At 39.4% G+C, this 17,487-nt stretch overlaps 1 protein-coding gene across 1 annotated transcript in view; it reads right to left on the bottom strand.

Annotated features, from left to right (window-relative positions):
- The window catches only part of REXO5 (RNA exonuclease 5), a 48,077-nt gene extending 30,645 nt beyond the window's left edge, over positions 1-17,432 (bottom strand). The window contains 6 exon segments of the mRNA XM_068524395.1: positions 723-866; positions 4,440-4,536; positions 5,625-5,751; positions 6,724-6,836; positions 16,892-17,036; positions 17,384-17,432. Coding sequence (XP_068380496.1) covers positions 723-866; positions 4,440-4,536; positions 5,625-5,751; positions 6,724-6,836; positions 16,892-17,032 — 622 coding nt within the window. The 5' untranslated portion in view covers positions 17,033-17,036; positions 17,384-17,432.
- Positions 17,433-17,487: the final 55 nt, after the last annotated feature.

Below are 17,487 nucleotides of genomic sequence, written 5' to 3'. Positions count from 1 at the left end.
TATGATTCCATTTATATTCACAATAGGTAAATCTATTAACAGAAAGTAATTAGTAGTTGCCTAGGGCTAAAGGGCACTGGGGGGAAATGATAGTACAGGGTTTCTTTTGGGGTGATGAACATGTTCTAAATTGATTGTGGTGATGGTTGAAAAACTCTAAACATACTAGAAACTATTGAAATTGTATACTTTAAATGGGTGAACTGTATGGTAGGTTAATCATATCTCAATAGGGCTTTTGTTTTTTTGTTTTTTTTAAGAAATTTTAACATGACTGCTCTGATTAAGAGGTAATAAATAAAAGAATTTTTATTAAATTCTTGCTACATAATGGACCAAGGCTCTGAGCCTAGACTTGTCCTATTTATTAAAGAAAATGGGGGTGGGGTGGCTGGGAGGAGGATTAGAAGTACCAGAGAAGTGTTAAAAGTTTTAAAGACATATTGACTTCTTTTCAATATACTAAGGAATGAAAGAAAAATGAAAAAGGAATAATTTTCCCACAATATTTAAGGTCATGTTCACGTACTACCTAAAATCAATAATGGTACACAGCCTACACTTTAGGAAACATTGCACTGAAAGTATTTCCTCTTTAGTAGAAGATGGAATAAATCACTTGGAAAGCAGCCCATAAAAATGAACTTTCAACAGTAGTATTTTTAAATAAACTGATAGATATTCTTCCACTGTTACCAACATCAGGTTAAATCTAAACCAACCTTGTAATGGAAAGTGATATGTTTTCATTTCCTCCTTTGTGAGAAGGCATCTGGTCAAGCTTACTTTCTTAGAGCCATACTTTTGAACGATGGGGTCATTCTGCAGGTTGATGCTGACTTTTGAGCTGGAAGAAGGTAAAGACCCTGAAACAAGGACAATCGTACATATGTTAGAATCTGTGTTTAAGAGGCCTCAGAGGACATGTCCTTTTAATGTTGTATAGGGTAAGCATGATGAAGATCAAAAGATTTTTAAGACCCAGCCCCAACTTTAAAGGAGCTTGCACTCTCATACACTTATAAAGAACACAAAGAGAAAATAAGTCTCAAATGGGTTATAATAATAAAAGCTATAAAAGGGAAAGGGAGAATATACTGGCTGAGATGGTTAGAGATGGTTCAAGAGAAGAAAAGATTAGCTGAGTCTTAAAGAAAAGGCAGAATTCAGATATTTGGTGTATTAGACCAGTCCGTTACAGTGTCTGCCACTCCTAATAGCCCATTCTAGCTAAATCTACTGCACCCCTAACCACTTGCTCAAGCACCAGCAGGGGTGCTGGTTCTTTAGGCAGGGCTGGTTACTGATTGGATTAAGAGTGGGGACTTGGCTAAAGAGGGAGCCATCTATAAACTGACCAGTGACTTGATATTCCTTGTCAAGACATGCTCAAAAGGGACAAGGGTAATTAGCTAAGCTGATCAGATTGCTTGCTTCCAGAACTGAACTAGGAAATAAAGAGAACACACCAGTTAGAACAGAAAACAAAGAAGCTAAGATGCCATGAAAGGGATGGAGAACAGCTCTTCACCAGAGGCACTTAGATTCCTGATGACTTTCTAGTCCACATGCATCCTTCAAATAATACTCTCTCACTTAAGGTGGCCTCAATGAGTGTCTGGTCCTTGCAACCAAAAGAGCCAAAGAATCAGAAGTAAGGAAAGAGGGCATCCCAGGTAAGATAGCAATGTACAAAGCAAACTTGGTATGGTAGTGACTAGACCAGTCGGGGAGAAAAAAAGGTCTTTGTAGAAGAGCAGTATAAGAAATAAGGTTGAGGGCTTCCCTGGTGGTGCAGTGGTTGAGAATCTGCCTGCTAATGCAGGGGACACAGGTTTGAGCCCTGGTCTGGGAAGATCCCACATGCCGCGGAACAACTAGGCCCGTGAGCCACAACTTGAGCCTGCGCGTCTGGAGCCTGTGCTCCGCAACAAGAGAGGCCACGATAGTGAGAGGCCCGCGCACCGCGATGAAGAGTGGCCCCCACCTGCCGCAACTAGAGAAAGCCCTCGCACAGAAACGAAGAGCCAACACAGCCATAAAATAAATAAATATTTAAAAAAATAGAAAGAAACAAGGTTGAAAGAGGAGGATAAAAGTGAATTGTAGACCACTGTGAATGCCAGGCTCAAGAGTTTGAACTTTAGTCCATCATTCCATATATAAGGTGGAGCAACAGAAAGTTCCTGAGAAGGGAAATGGCATAACCAAACAGTACTTTAACAAAGATCAACCTCAAAGATATGTGGAAAATGAAGTAGAGAGAGAAATGAGAAATGACTTTGCAATAATTCTGGCAAAAACAAAAAAAGTCTGGATTAAGATGGTGGAGGGAGGAAAAAGGTTATAAGAAAGGAACATTACACAAGAAAAACTGGTAGAGGGACTTCCCTGTTGGCTCCCAATGCAGGGGGCATGGGTTAAGACTGCGCTCCCAATGTAGGGGGCCTGGGTTCGATCCCTGGTCAGGGAACTAGATCCCACATGCATGCCTCAACTAAGAGTTCGCATGCCACAACTAAGGAGCTCCCAAGCTGCAACTAAAGGAGCCCGCCTGCCGCAACTAAGGAGCCCACAAACCGCAACTAAGACCCGGAGCAAACAAATAAATAAATATTTTTTTAAAAAAGGAAAAACTGGTAGAGCATAGTGACAGAGTAATTCAGTTCAGTCAACAAAATATTTACTGAGTACTTATTATATGCCTGGCACTGCTCTAGCCAGTAGATTCCCCAATGAACAAAATCAACAAAATTCTCTTAAATTCTAGGTGAACTTAAATTCTACTTGGGAAGATGGACAATAAACAAACAAATACATAATATAGCAGGTGAGGATAAGGACTATGGAGAAAAGTAAAGGAGAAAAAGGAGGAAAGGGAGTGCTGGGGCAGGAAAAGGGTTAATGTAATATATTTTATAATCAGGGAAGGTCTCTCTGATAAAGTAACATTTGAATAGATTCTTAATAGCAAAGGGAATGAGCCGTGAAGATTGGGTATGGAGAGCCAAAAGAAAAGTAATTCTAAAATTCAATACTGGTGGCTTAGAGAAAAACAGTACCAACAGAAAAGGGGATTTGAAGTTGGGAGTCTGTTATTTAGGGATGAGAAAAATGCTTTTATATATGCTATGATTGAGGGTACAGTGGAGTATCCAGGTAGCAACATCCTACATCCTACATCCATCCATACTGCATCCTGTATCCAGGTAGCAGTTGAAAATGCAGGCCTGGAGTTTGGGATATCAAACCTAAAGACAGAGGAGTTATCCACAGAAGAGTGATGGATAAACCGGGGAAGAACAGATGAATATTTCAAAAGAGAACTGAAGAAAGATTAAAGTGTATGGACTATATCTTCGGGACCTCAATATTTATTTAGGTTGGGAAAATGAAGCAAAATCCTTAGGAGGACAGAGAAGTAGCTATAACCCTCTAGCTCCTCAATGCTTACAGGATAAAATCCAAAGTCCTTAGCATGGCATTTACAGCCTGTAAGACAAAGCTTTAACCTACCTCTAAGCCTCATCTCTCACCACTACCCACCCTCTTATTCCATCTCCACCCCCTAATCATCCTCAACAACCTATATTCTTCAATCACATCAATTTCTTTTTTCTGATTACACCCTTTTCTTTTACAACTCAATGTCTTTACCTGAGTTTTGAATCTCATAATGACTACTCTGTGATTCACTCAAAGATGTGTAAAATACAGTGGGAGGTCAAATTAAACAAAGCTGCAGGTCCGATATGGACATCTATTAGAAGGAAAGGGGAACAATGGAAAGGTAGGAAGTTAGGTGCTTTTGAGACAGAAGATAACAGGAAACACAGTCATGGAGGATATGGAAAGGAATCACTAGTTATTCCTCACCACTTTTTCATGTCCCCTCAGTGCAACTATTCAATAATTTAATTATTTCTGAACAAACATACAAAAAGCATTATTGAACAATACTTACCTTACTATGTGCAATGAACTGTTAAGGTCTATTCCATCACTCACCTCCTCTCCCCCAAAAGAGAAGGTCAGCTATAACTTGCTAACAGGACACAACCCAGTTTGAAAAACACTGCTATCATGGATATTTATAGTTTAGCTGGCCAGCATCCAAATCTGCCTATTCCCCACTGTGAGTAGTATTAGTGAGCATCCCCTACATTAGTCAAAGGCAAGATCTTCCTTCCCATGTGTACACTTGTGGGTACAAAGACCCAGTGACAGTTTGAGTCCAGTGTCAGTGATATCCAGGGAGCAGACTTAGCTATCTAACCTAACCAAATGATTTCTGAGGCGTGAACCCTGGTTATGTTTCCTGCTATCTAATCCCCCTTGGTACTTACCCATTTTTTCCTTAAAACACACACACACACACACACACACACACACACACACACACAAAATTGCTTTTCTGCTTAAGTTACTTATAGTCATACCTTCCATTTCTTTAGGCAGATCCCCAATTATTTGTTTCTTTTGCAGCCCAATGATATCAGCTAGGAAATCAGATGATGGGGGAGGCAAGCAGAATTTCTGAAGATACATAATAGGTTTTTACAAAAATGCTTGAAAACAGTTAAAATACTTTCAGACCTAGACTTTTATTGTCAGCTCAGTGCTATGAAAGATCTGGACCTTAATTGTTTGCATTGTAAAATGAGGACTGTTTCCTTAAATTGTAAAAGTGACTAAATAAGTGAAGCCACATTTATCCTACCCCAGAAGTTTTCTTTGCTTCTCTAATTACACACTATACAAAAGAAACAAACATTACAAAAATGTATAACTTAGAAAAGCAAAGTTCCTTATATTTTTCAAAGCACTTTCATATCTATTACTTTAGTGGATAACATGCCAGGTGGATGACACAGAAAAGCAAAGAGATTGAGAGTTCAAGTCTCAGGCTCACCTGGGCTTCAATTCCAGCTGCAAATTCCACTTACTAGCTGTAACTTGGGTGCTTTACTCAGTTTCCTTATGTATAAAATGGGAATAAAAAAGTATCTCTTATAGGACTATTGCAAGAATTAAAGATGATGCATATAGTATGATTAATACAGGGCCTAGCACATAGGTAGTGTTCAATAGATGAAAGCAAAAAAGAAAATGGAGACCCAAGGGGGTTAGGTTAGGGCTCACCAATTCAAATGCTCTCAGGGGTAAATGGATGAAACAGTCTGATAAAGAATGGAGGAGGCTATGGTAAAATGGAGAGCACATGCCCTTTCTAAAGACAGCTGCTATTCAGCTCCAGATACTATTTTAAGGGAACCTAATCTTGTGATGTTGTCAAGAGAGGCCAAAAAATATAGATTTTATGTAAATTTTACAATTTTTGAAAATGCCAAAGCCCAAATAAAATGTGACAATATCAACTACAATCTGGGAACTAGATTGCAATCTGGGATTAAGGGTTTTGCCTAGATTACCAAAGAAAAAAATCAGTGATAAATCTAATTTCAACAATCTAATCTCAGGTATCAAGCGTAATCTTTTTAGCTTTCTACAACTTCTATTGCTTGTTCAATCAGGTTGCCAAGGAGCACAATTTGAGACATGTGCACTAATCTCTGAGTGTGAGGACCTGACTCAGGTCTGAATACAAAGTTTTCTTAACTTACGTGTCTGAATGCCTTTCGGAGAAACCCAAACTCCAAATAGAACCTGTAAAAGTGTAGCTGACTCATTCCCTGCAGTATATAAACCACCACGTTGTTCAGGTGGTTTTGGTGAAAAAGCTGGCACCCGCTGTTGAAAAATCAAACCAACAAAGCTAAGACTGATACCGTCAAGTCAGTTACAGACATACAGAAGGGAAGTGTGAAAAAAGCACTGAGCAACAGATATTGGAGTTTATCATCACTCACTGACTGCCTGGAAATGGAGAACAGCTATTACTGCACAGAATTCAAATAAAGATCTCTTGAGATAATTATTTATTCCATTCAAATCAAGTATAATACCAAGTGAAACACAATGCATTCAAATCCAAAATCCTATCTAGATTTGTTTTAAATTGGAACTAATTAAGCTCAGTTTACAAAGGCGTATCTTCAAGATCCCAATCTGCTCTACAGTCCTTCCTAAGCCAGTAACATGACCAGCTTCCAGAAAGCCAGTTCAGATAAAGTGACAGAGCAATGACAGTATCTGTTAAGGCAGAAGCGGGCTTTTGAGGTACGTAGCCAGTCCACCCCCAGACGGAAGTGTACATATGAAAATCTCTCTACTGTGTATTGGTACATACAGAAATGCAATTTTCATTAGACATTTAATAATGGCATTGAGGATATCAGAATAGTAAAATTCTCTTTGCCCTTGATTTGTAAAAGAAGAAAAAAGATTGGGATTCTTAATACATGATCATGTTATTTCAATCAGGTCTCCACTGGAGGTTATAAACCAAAATACCTATAGCAGCCAGACAGATACTGTAAATAAGGGAAGCAGGCCAGGTGGGACACTGAAGTGTACATCTATAACAGGAGGCCACTATTCAGCTTCAACAAATTGTTGCCATAGGGACAGTTGCCAGAGTTTTTCGAAGAAGTCAAAAATATGGATATAAAGGGATTCCCAATTTAAATTGTTGGCAACTTTGTAAAAAGAAAAAATTTAGGACATTCTGTGTGGCAAATAAAAAACGTCAGGCAGATATGGTCCTCTAGATACCAATATGAAACCTCAGGTCTATACCCACCATTTACGTTCTTCTCATACCTAGGTTTAGGAACACTGAATTTGCCCAGAACTGCACGCTTCAGCAATTCACATAGCTGACCATGACTTATTTCACGGTTTCCAGCAAATAAAATGGCAGATAAGCGGGATTTCTGCAAAGATAAATCAGAGTATAACAAATTATGATTATAAAGAACATCAACAAAACACAGCAAATTTTTAAATATTCTAGTTTCTATTATTTTCGCATACTCTAAACATAAGGAGGGTTCTTACTAATTAGAAATGAAGGTCTAAAACAAACTGTGATATGACATTATTAATAGGATATTTAATAAACACTGATACAGAACCTTAATTATAGACACTTGGTTATGTGCTAGGGATAGCAAGATGAATAAAACATGACTCGAATTGGATTAAAGTTTTACTGAGCTCTGACCGCCACAGCAACAGTCAGCTCTACCCACCACCAGAGCCTCCCATCAAGCCTCTTAGCCTCAACCACCAGAGGGCAGACAGCAGAAGCAAGAAAAACTACAATCCTGCAGCCTGTGGACCAAAAACCACAGTTACAGAAAGACAGACAAGATGAAAAGGCAGAGGGCTATGTACCAGATGAAGGAACAAGAAAAAACCCCAGAAAAACAACTAAATGAAGTGGAGATAGGCAACCTTCCAGAAAAAGAATTCAGAATAATGATAGTGAAGATGATCCAGGACCTCGGAATAAGAATGGAGGCAAAGGTTGAGAAGATGCAAGAAGTGATTAACAAAGACCTAGAAGAATTAAAGAACAAACAAACAGAGATGACCAATACAATAACTGAAATGAAAACTACACTAGAAGGAATCAATAGCAGAATAACTGAGGCAGAAGAACGGATAAGTGACCTGGAAGACAGAATGGTGGAATTCACTGCTGCAGAACAGACTAAAGAAAAAAGAATGAAAAGAAATGAAGACAGCCTAAGAGACCTCTGGGACAACATTAAACGCAACAACATTCGCATTATAGGGGTCCCAGAAGGAGAAGAGAGAGAGAAAGGACCAGAGAAAATATCTGAAGAGATTATAGTCGAAAACTTCCCTAACATGGGAAAGGAAATAGCCACCCAAGTCCAGGAAGCGCAGAGAGTCCCATACAGGATATACCCAAGGAGAAACACGCCGAGACACATAGTAATCAAAGTGGCAAAAATTAAAGACAAAGAAAAATTATTGAAAGCAGCAAGGGAAAAACGACAAATAACATACAAGGGAACTCCCAGAAGGTTAACAGCTGATTTCTCAGCAGAAACTCTGCAAGCCAGAAGGGAGTGGCGTGATATACTTAAAGTGATGAAAGGGAAGAACCTACAACCAAGATTACTCTACCCGGCAAGGATCTCATTTAGATTTGATGGAGAAATCAAAAGCTTTACAGACAAGCAAAAGCTAAGAGAATTCAGCACCACCAAACCAGCTCTACAACAAATGCTAAAGGAACTTCTCTAAGTGGGAAACACAAGAGAAGAAAAGGACCTACGAAAACAAACCCAAAACAATTAAGAAAATGGTCATAGGAACATACATATCGATAATTACCTTAAACGTGAATGGATTAAATGCCCCAACCAAAAGACATAGACTGGCTGAATGGATACAAAAACAAGACCCATATGTATGCTGTCTACAAGAGACCCACTTTAGACCTAGGGACACATACAGACTGAAAGTGAGGGGATGGAAAAAGATATTCCATGCAAATGGAAATCAAAAGAAAGCTGGAGTAGCTATACTCATATCGGATAAAATAGACTTTAAAATAAAGAATGTTACAAGAGACAAGGAAGGACACTACATAATGATCAAGGGATCAATCCAAGAAGATATAACAATTATAAATATATATGCACCCAACATAGGAGCACCTCAATACATAAGGCAACTGCTAACAGCTATAAAAGAGGAAATTGACAGTAACACAGTCATAGTGGGGGACTTTAACACCTCACTTACACCAATGGACAGATCATCCAAACTGAAAATAAATAAGGAAACACAAGCTTTAAATGACACAATAGACCAGATAGATTTAATTGATATATATAGGACATTCCATCCAAAAACAGCAGATTACACGTTCTTCTCAAGTGCGCACGGAACATTCTCCAGGATAGATCACATCTTGGGTCACAAATCAAGCCTCAGTAAATTTAAGAAAATTGAAATCATATCAAGCATCTTTTCTGACCACAACGCTATGAGATTAGAAATGAATTACAGGGAAAAAAACGTAAAAAGGACAAACACATGGAGGCTAAACAATACGTTACTAAATAACCAAGAGATCACTGAAGAAATCAAAGAGGAAATCAAAAAATACCTAGAGACAAATGACAATGAAAACACGACGACCCAAAACCTATGGGATGCAGCAAAAGCGGTTCTAAGAGGGAAGCTTATAGCTATACAAGCCTACCTCAAGAAACAAGAAAAATCTCAAGTAAACAATCTAACCTTACACCTAAAGAAACTAGAGAAAGAAGAACAAACAAAACCCAAAGTTAGCAGAAGGAAAGAAATCATAAAGATCAGAGCAGAAATAAATGAAATAGAAACAAAGAAAACAATAGCAAAGATCAATAAAACTAAAAGTTGGTTCTTTGAGAAGATAAACAAAATTGATAAGCCATTAGCCAGACTCATCAAGAAAAAGAGGGAGAGGACTCAAATCAATAAAATTAGAAATGAAAAAGGAGAAGTTACAACAGACACCGCAGAAATACAAAGCATCCTAAGAGACTACTCCAAGCAACTTTATGCCAATAAAATGGACAACCTGGAAGAAATGGACACATTTTTAGAAAGGTATAACCTTCCAAGACTAAACCAGGAAGAAACAGAAAATATGAACAGACCAATCACAAGTAATGAAATTGAAACTGTGATTAAAAATCTTCCAACAAACAAAAGTCCAGGACCAGATGGCTTCACAGGTGAATTCTATCAAACATTTAGAGAAGAGCTAACACCCATCCTTCTCAAACTCTTCCACAAAATTGCAGAGGAAGGAACACTCCCAAACTCATTCTATGAGGCCACCATCACCCTGATACCAAAACCAGACAAAGACACTACAAAAAAAGAAAATTACAGACCAATATCACTGATGAATATAGATGCAAAAATCCTCAACAAAATACTAGCAAACAGAATCCAACAACACATTAAAAGGATCATACACCACGATCAAGTGGGATTTATCCCAGGGATGCAAGGATTCTTCAATATACGCAAATCAATCAATGTGATACACCATATTAACAAATTGAAGAATAAAAACCAGATGATCATCTCAATAGATGCAGAAAAAGCTTTTGACAAAATTCAACACCCATTTCTGATAAAAACTCTCCAGAAAGTGGGCATAGAGGGAACCTACCTCAACATAATAAAGGCCATATATGACAAACCCACAGCAAACATCATTCTCAATGGTGAAAAACTGAAAGCATTTCCTCTAAGATCAGGAACGAGACAAGGATGTCCACTCTCACCACTATTATTCAACATAGTTCTGGAAGTCCTAGCCACGGCAATCAGAGAAGAAAAAGAAATAAAAGGAATACAAATTGGAAAAGAAGAAGTAAAACTGTCACTGTTTGCGGATGACATGATACCATACATAGAGAATCCTAAAACTGCCACCAGAAAACTGCTAGAGCTAATTAATGAATATGGTAAAGTTGCAGGATACAAAATTAATGCACAGAAATCTCTTGCATTCCTATACACTAATGATGAAAAATCTGAAAGAGAAATTATGGAAACACTCCCATTTACCATTGCAACAAAAAGAATAAAATACCTAGGAATAAACCTACCTAGGGAGACAAAAGACCTGTATGCAGAAAACTATAAGACACTGATGAAAGAAATTAAAGATGATACCAACAGATGGAGAGATATACCATGTTCTTGGCTTGGAAGAATCAACATTGTGAAAATGAGTATACTACCCAAAGCAATCTACAGATTCAATGCAATCCCTATCAAATTACCAATGGCATTTTTTACGGAGCTAGAACAAATCATCTTAAAATTTGTATGGAGACACAAAAGACCCCGAATAGCCAAAGCAGTCTTGAGGGAAAAAAATGGAGCTGGAGGAATCAGACTCCCTGACTTCAGACTCTACTACAAAGCTACAGTAATCAAGACAATATGGTACTGGCACAAAAAAAGAAACATAGATCAATGGAACAAGATAGAAAGCCCAGAGATTAACCCACGCACCTATGGTCAACTAATCTATGACAAAGCAGGCAAAGATATACAATGGAGAAAAGACAGTCTCTTCAATACGTGGTGCTGGGTAAACTGGACAGCTACATGTAAAAGAATGAAATTAGAATACTCCTTAGCACCATACACAAAAATAAACTCAAAATGGATTAGAGACCTAAATATAAGACTGGACACTATAAAACTCTTACAGGAAAACAAAGGAAGAACACTCTTTGACATAAATCACAGCAAGATCTTTTTTGATCCACGTCCTAGAGTAATGGAAATAAAAACAAAAATAAACAAATGGGACCTAAGGAAACTTCAAAGCTTTTGCACAGCAAAGGAAACCATAAACAAGACGAAAAGACAACCCTCAGAATGGGAGAAAATATTTGCAAATGAATCAACGGACAAAGGATTAATCTCCAAAATATATAAATAGCTCATTCAGCTCAATATTAAAGAAACAAACACCCCAATCCAAAAATGGGCAGAAGACCTAAATAGACATTTCTCCAAAGAAGACATACAGACGGCCACGAAGCACATGAAAAGATGCTCAACATCACTAATGATTAGAGAAATGCAAATCAAAACTACAATGAGGTATCACCTCACTCCTGTTAGAATGGGCATCATCAGAAAATCTACAAACAACAAATGCTGGAGAGGGTGTGGAGAAAAGGGAACCCTCTTGCACTGTTGGTGGGAATGTAAATTGATACAGCCACTATGGAGAACAATATGGAGGTTCCTTAAAAAACTAAAAATAGAATTACCATATGACCCAGCAATCCCACTACTGGGCATATACCCAGAGAAAACCGTAATTCAAAAAGACACATGCACCCGAATGTTCATTGCAGCACTATTTACAATAGCCAGGTCATGGAAGCAACCTAAATGCCCATCAACAGACGAATGGATAAAGAAGTTGTGGTACATATATACAATGGAATATTACTCAGCCATAAAAAGGAACGAAATTGAGTCATTTGTTGAGACGTGGATGGATCTAGAGACTGTCATACAGAGTGAAGTAAGTCAGAAAGAGAAAAACAAATATCGTATATTAATGCATGTATGTGGAACCTAGAAAAATGGTACAGATGAGCCGGTTTGCAGGGCAGAAGTTGAGACACAGATGTAGAGAATGGACATATGGACACCAAGGGGGGAAAACTGCGGTGGGGTGGGGATGGTGGTGTGCTGAATTGGGCGACTGGGATTGACATGTATACACTGATGTGTATAAAATTGATGCCTAATAAGAACCTGCAGTATAAAAAAACAAACAAACAAAACAACTAATACTAAAGTTTCATTGGGTTATTTGTATGGAAATATGTTAATATAAATGTTTCAGACATTACATGAAATTTCTAAAAATCTTAAAAAAAATAAAATAAAATAAAATAAAACATGACTCATGCTCTCAAGAAGTCCACTCTACTAGGGGGAAAAATGCAGAAACAGGTAATTCCAATATAATGTGGGTGCTACTATAAAGGTAAGGGAGCAAAGCAGGCTAACTAACTGCCTTGGGGATTGGAGAGTTTTGGAGATAGCATCACTGAGATGAAAATAATGGAGTTGAACCTTGAAAATAATGAGTCAGCCAGGTAGGAGGAAACATTGTGTCTAAACACTTAGTTTGGTTTGGCTGGAGTCAAGACTGCATGTTGCAGAGCGATAGAGATATGAGAGAAGAGAGAAGTGGGAGCCAGTTCATAGATGATCAATGTGGTCTAACCTAAGAAGTCAGACTTTAAGACTCTCCTTAAAATAGCTTCGTACTTACATATAGTTATTAAAGTAATTCATGCTTGTTAAAAAAGAGTCAGATAATAGAGAAGGGTAAAACAGATAAAACACAACAAATAAGTGAAAATAAGTCACCTGTATTTGTACAATTCAAGTACAAGTAATACCACTTTCATTTTGGTCTGGGAGGCAGCAGAGTAATAGTGGTTAGGAGCTCAAGCCCTGGAGTCACGCTACCTGAGTTCAAATACCAAGCTCTACCATTTTTTAAAAAATTTTATTTAATTATTTGGCTGCGTCGGGTCTTAGTTGCGATATGCAGGATCTTCGTTGCAGCATGTGGGATCTTTCATTGTGGTGCACAGCCTCAGTAGTTGCAGCACACAGGCTCTCTAGTTGCGGCAGGCGGGCTCTAGAGTGCGCAGGCTCAGTAGCTGCAGTGCGTGGGCTTAGTTGCCCCACAGCATGTGGGATCTTAGTTCCCAGACCAGGGATCAAACCCACGTCCCTGCACTTGAAGGCAGATTCTTAACCACTGGACCATCAGGGAAGTCCCCCAAAGCTCTACCATCTTAAGTGCCTTAAGATGTTAAGAGCTTAGGGACAAGTGCCTTGAGCTCTCTAAGACTAAGGTGTTTTCATTTACAGAATAACTACAATCCTACCTCATGAGATTACTGGGAAGACCAATGAGGTACATTGTAAGTGCAATGTACTGAGGCCAGTGCCTGACATACCCTAAGATAAGTACTTAAACCAGGTATTATTATTATTATTATTGCTATTTTCCCCGTGACTGTTTAAAGCTAATGTTGAACACTTATTATTAGTCATTTATAGTTCTGAGCACTTTATATCTATTAAATCATTTAATTCTTAAGTCTTCTCAAGTGGGCACTACTGTTATCCCCATTTTACAGATAAAGAAATGGAGGAACAGATAAGTGGCAGAACCAAGACTAGAATGCAAGCTACAGATAAAGAAATGGAGGAACAGGGGCTTCCCTGGTGGCACAGTGGTTAAGAATCTGCCTGCCAGTGCAGGGGACATGGGTTCGAGCCCTGGTCCGGAAAGATCCCATGTGCCACGGAGCAACTAAGCCCGTGCACCACAACTACTGAGCCTGCGAGCCATAACTACTGAGCCCATGCTCCACAACAAGAGAAGCCACCGCAATGAGAAGCCCACGCACCACAACGAAGAGTAGCCCCCGCTCGACGCAACTAAAGAAAACCTGTTCGCAGCAATGAAGACCCAACGCAGCCAAAAATAAAATAAAAGAAATGGATGAACAGATAAGTGGCAGAACCAAGACTAGAATGCAAGCTACAGATAAAGAAATGGAGGAACAGATAAGTGGCAGAACGAAGACTAGAATGCAGGCTGCAAAGCCCAAACTCTTTTCATCTCTATATGTTTCCCAAGGGATTATACTTTACATTGTTTTGTAACCAACTCCCGCCACCAAGAAAAAAAAAAGACAGAAAAAAATTGGGGCGTTCCCTAGCAGTCCAGTGGTTAGGACTAGGCGCTTTCACTGCCACGGCCCAGGTTCAATCCCTGGTCAGGGAACAGAGATCCCGCAAGCTGCGTAGCGTGGCCAAAAAAAATAATAATCTGTAAATATCTTTCCATATCTGTTAAACATAACAAAAGTCAATTTTAATAATAGTCCACTCTTTCAGTTTACTTAAAACTTATAATTTATTTGAAAAAAATTCCCTATTGATGACACTGTTGTTGTTTTAAAAAATTATGAACAATATTATGATAAGCATCCTTGTACAGACATCCTTGTACACCTATTTTCTCAGGATAAATTCCTGGTCAAAGTAAGCATGTATATCTTATATTCTGACAATATTGCTAACTCCTGAAAGAATATACCAATTTATATTTACCAAACAAAACTATATGATATTGATAATGTATGAGTAAGGAATCTATGTGGCAGTGAGTAATCATGGTTGCCAAACATGCGATGTCAGAGCCTGAGCAGGGTGAGGAGGGCATCCTATAGGGGAGAAAGCCCAGGACTAGGGGTAGGAACCCAGGATATATATGCAGGACAGTGGCCCAATGTGAAGTGTCAAAGCCTAAGCGGTATGAGGAGGGCATCCATGCAGTGGCAACTGGAGAGCAGTGAGGCTGGCATCAGATGTCAGAAATTGTTTACAGTAAGGAGGGCATCAATGCTGAGGGACAAATAGGGCTGTCACCGAATTCAAAGCCTGAAAAGGGTGCGGGTGTCCATGTGAGAAGGATGAGGGTAGTAGCTTGTCACAGCAGCAATGAAGGCATTCACATAGGAGAGTCACCTGGTATAAGATGCAGAATGACAAGGGCCCAAGCAGGGTAAGGAAGGTGTGAGGGTGTAGGGCAATGGCAGCAATGGGGACTGATCAAATATACTAAGATAATGGGAGTCAGGTTTCTCACTGTTATATAAGGAAGTTATAAATATGAAAAGGGAGAAAACTAGAATGAACCCTGTGGAATTGGATTGGAAGTAGAGATATTGATATGAATTCAGTTTTTCAATATGTATACAGAAAAATATTTAAATGTAAACATACGTATGTGTGTATAAACATATACACAGATATTTCCTAGCTCTCTTTTTGGGATTAGTGACATACCAATAGCAATAAACACATCTAGCACCCAGATCTTGATTTCTAAATGTCACTCTCCACTAAAAAGAACTAAGTCTCCTGGAAGAAGTGGCTGATTCCAGGGCTGGGGCAGGGAAAGCACAGAAGAGTCTGGAACATCTTTTTGTGCCAGAAAAATAAGGAAATGCTCAAGCATGATGGGGTCATGTTAAAGGGACACAGAAGCTAGCTTAATGGCCAAATCTGGGATATTTTGAGCAGCAAAATAAATATAGTAATGGATTATAACTCAATGAATAAAACAGGTATCCACAAATTCATACTAATAAAAAAATGAATAAACTGCAAGTTTAATGAGGAAGCATCTCCCCACAAAATAACAGAGAAAAAGAGTAACTTTAGAGAAGTTTAGCACACACGTTCTTAATCAAGTTATCAGGGTTAACACCACCAGTAATGGGACAAATCAAACTTGTGTACAACCTGATAAAATACAAGAGAACAGAATATCACTTCTGTGATATTCCTGCCAAAGATGTATAATCTGAATCTAATTAATGAGGAAACAAACAAACCTAACTTCTACAAAATAGCTGGTCCAGGATTCTTCAAAGGTAGTAATGTCACAAATGTCAAAGAAAAGACTGAACAGTTGTTTGGATTGAAGGAGACATGACAACTAACTGTAACACATGATTCTAGACTTGATCTTATTGCTAAAAAGGACATTATTAGAACAACTGGAGAAACTTGAATGGGGTCTGAGTATTAGATGGTAGCAATATAGCCATGTTATTTCCTGATTTTGATGGCTGCATTTTAGTTATGTAGATTGTTTGTAGGAAATATGTAAACACTAGAATATGGGTGGGGGGAGGCATTCTGTTAGCAACTACAGTACTTTCAAATGTTGGCTGGGGGGTAGTTTTTGATACTGTCCTTGCAAATTTTCTTTAAGTTTGTTTCAAAATAAAGTGATGAGATTGTCAACTTCCTTCGACTTTCCACCACGTTAACCTTTAAAAAATTGCTTTGCCAATCGGATACGGCAAAAAAAAAGAAAAAGGAATCCCATTTAAAAAACGTTTTCATAGCACTAATTCCCTTCTGTATAACTGATTTATCATTATCTATTGTTTATCTTCTTTCTCTCTCCACTAGAAAGGTAGTAGCGATCTCTGTTTATTCACTGATGTACCCCAAGTGCCAAGGAAGACAATAGAAATCTGATGACTAAAGGGATGAAAGGCATTATTTAGCTCTCAATAAATGATAGAGATGATCATCAATCTTATTCCCCTCTGGGAATGTAAACTGCACGAGGGCAGGGGATTTTGTGCTTTTATGCACTGGGATACTTCCAGAAGCTAGAGCAATTCCTGGCACACAGAAGACTTCAATAAATATCTGTTGAACGAACATGCTTCCCGTGTGCCAGGCACAACACCTGTTTTAAACCGCCAATATCAGCCCTAAGGTATGTGGTATTGTATTATCATTTGGGAGCTCCAAACTGCCTCGGGCCGCCCATTCGGGATCCCCCGTTGCTCACCTTGGCCTCGGGCTGCTGCCTCTCCTCAAGATCCCAACGGTCTCTCATCACCTCAGACGCCCCGACCGGCTTATTCGGGACCCGCCTCCTCTTCCTGCCCTTCTTGGGGGTCCTCCCGGTCCTTTCCTTCTCTGGCTCCATGAGCCTGTGGAGAAAGATCAGTTAGAGATGAGAAAACCACGACGCCCAGATGGCCCGGGCCGTCTCCTGAGTGGGGAGCACAAGGGCTTCGACAGCCTACAACCCTCCTCAGATCTTCTCCTTAATTCAGTTTACGAAGCGCTCCCCGCCCGCCGCGGAAAGAGAGGGTGCCAACGGTCTTCCCCGTTAACGCGGCGCAGAAAACCACGCCGCACCAAGCCAAACGGCTTTACAGTCGACGCCAGAGGCCGGATTCGATACGCTTCCCCAACCGCAAACTCGCCTCCGCCCGTTGGAAAAGAGGGAAGGGGGGCGCTGTCTAGCTGCTTCCCTGCTAAAACCACTCCCCACCCCACAGATTCCCCGAAGACGCGGAAGAGAAGCAGGGCGGAGAGCACCGACAACCCCAGCAGCTGCCTCAGCCTTGGGCGCAGCCGATCGCTTCGCTGCCTCCT

The sequence above is a fragment of the Eschrichtius robustus genome, chromosome 16, assembly GCF_028021215.1.
Source record: "Eschrichtius robustus isolate mEscRob2 chromosome 16, mEscRob2.pri, whole genome shotgun sequence".
In the NCBI taxonomy this organism is placed as follows: Eukaryota; Metazoa; Chordata; class Mammalia; order Artiodactyla; family Eschrichtiidae; genus Eschrichtius; species Eschrichtius robustus.
Note: the sequence above shows the minus strand (reverse complement) of the source record. Positions and strands in the feature narration are given on the sequence as shown.